Source organism: Aplysia californica, unplaced genomic scaffold (genome assembly GCF_000002075.1).
Source record: "Aplysia californica isolate F4 #8 unplaced genomic scaffold, AplCal3.0 scaffold00306, whole genome shotgun sequence".
Lineage (NCBI taxonomy): Eukaryota > Metazoa > Mollusca > Gastropoda > Aplysiida > Aplysiidae > Aplysia > Aplysia californica.
The window spans coordinates 765438-766954 of record NW_004797576.1 but is presented as its reverse complement, the minus strand read 5'-3'; the positions used below and the strand labels follow the sequence as shown (position 1 = coordinate 766954).

Sequence of the window (1517 nt, the reverse complement as noted above, 5' to 3'; positions counted from 1 at the left end):
TCTCTCTCTCTCTCTCTCTCTCTCTCTCACTCTAACACACACACACACACACACACACACCTGTCGTAGTTTGCCGTGAGGTAGTCGAACACGATCATGCTGCTCCACTGGGCCACAGCAACCAGTTCGTCCACTGTCCATTCTGGCCCACCACTGTTAGTGACGTCATTGTGGTCACTGCTCTGGTTCGTTTGCGCTGTCCTAACGGTGGCTGCTTGAAGAAATATTTGCTCACTCACTGGGACACCCGTCTTGTACGCGTGGAGGATTGCTTGAGGCATGAGGACTTTGGACCTGAGGAGAAATAAATATAATTGCATCATTTGTGGTGAAATGAGGAAAAGTCAAAGTAAAGTGGTTCCCGCATCCGATCCGGACATTGGGAATTGCCCCGTTAGAGAGACAAATTCCTGGGTCTTCGGCATATTGTGGTAGGGTGGCCAGTTCCTTTCCACGAAATGAGGTACTCCTCAAAAATAAAGAAATCAAAGATGCCATTATACTTTTTTTGGTGCAATTTTTAGGCAATTTCTTTCGATCATTTATTTATTTATTTATTTATTTATTGATTTAATGATTGATTGATTGATTGATTTATTTATTTATTTATTTATTTATTCATTTGTGGCTCAACAACTTTTATGCTTATCTTTAAACACCTTTCTGTGTGGATTGTATTGATAAACCTTGCTCAAAGGCATACAAAATGTATTTGATTAAGGTTTTCAAGGACAATCAAGCTTAGAAGGTCACAAAACTTCGGTGGCCATTTTCTCCGTAGCTTTTCCTCTACCACCAAATGACCCGCACTACCTTCAATCAATGTCAATACTTCTATTCAAGATGGATAGGCATTAATTTTTTTTAATCAGAAGAAATACAAATGAACAACAGACTATAAGATTACAGCAATAATTCCATATGCCCCCAAAATGGACGGATACTTCATCAGACCGTGTCGTGACTCAATGATTGTTCCATTAATGAAAAGGAAAAAAACCCAAGCAAATGATCAAATCTGAGAATTGATATTAATGTTTATTTTTGAGAACTGATTGAGGTATCAGGACTTTGGAGCTGAGGAGAAAAAATAAATGTGTCATCAATGATAGGGAAAAAAACTACTATTTGAGAATCTATCCTATATCAATGTCTGTTTTCTTGAATGAGCTTTGTCCTTCTTCCCCCACCACCTGTAAATAAAGTTTCTTACCGGAAGGAAGAGTTCATGTCCTTTATCCACATGATGAGTGCCACATATTGCTCAGGTTCCCAGCCTAGATCTGTCTTGCTCTTGTTTAGCTCCGCCCACTGAGCTGAGCTGACCAAAGAGAGCGAGACAGGAGGCACACAGTCCAGGGACAGGAGTCGAGACAGCCAATAAGAGAGGACTTCACCTGGATATTGTGACGTAATATAAAGACAATGTTTTACGAGGTACGTCTTCTTCTCCTTCTCCTTCTCCTTCTTCTTCTTCTTCTTCTTCTTCTTCTTCTTCTTCTTCTTCTTCTTCTTCT

General features: G+C 40.0%; 1 protein-coding gene across 1 annotated transcript in view; it reads right to left on the bottom strand.

Moving 5' to 3' along the window:
• LOC101849855 overlaps positions 1–1517 on the bottom strand; it is a 29447-nt gene that overhangs the window by 7069 nt on the left and 20861 nt on the right. The window contains exons 3-4 of the mRNA XM_005101970.3: positions 1214–1397; positions 61–294 (exon numbers count right to left, since the gene is read on the bottom strand). Coding sequence (XP_005102027.1) covers positions 61–294; positions 1214–1397 — 418 coding nt within the window. The remainder of the gene's footprint in view (positions 1–60; positions 295–1213; positions 1398–1517) is intronic.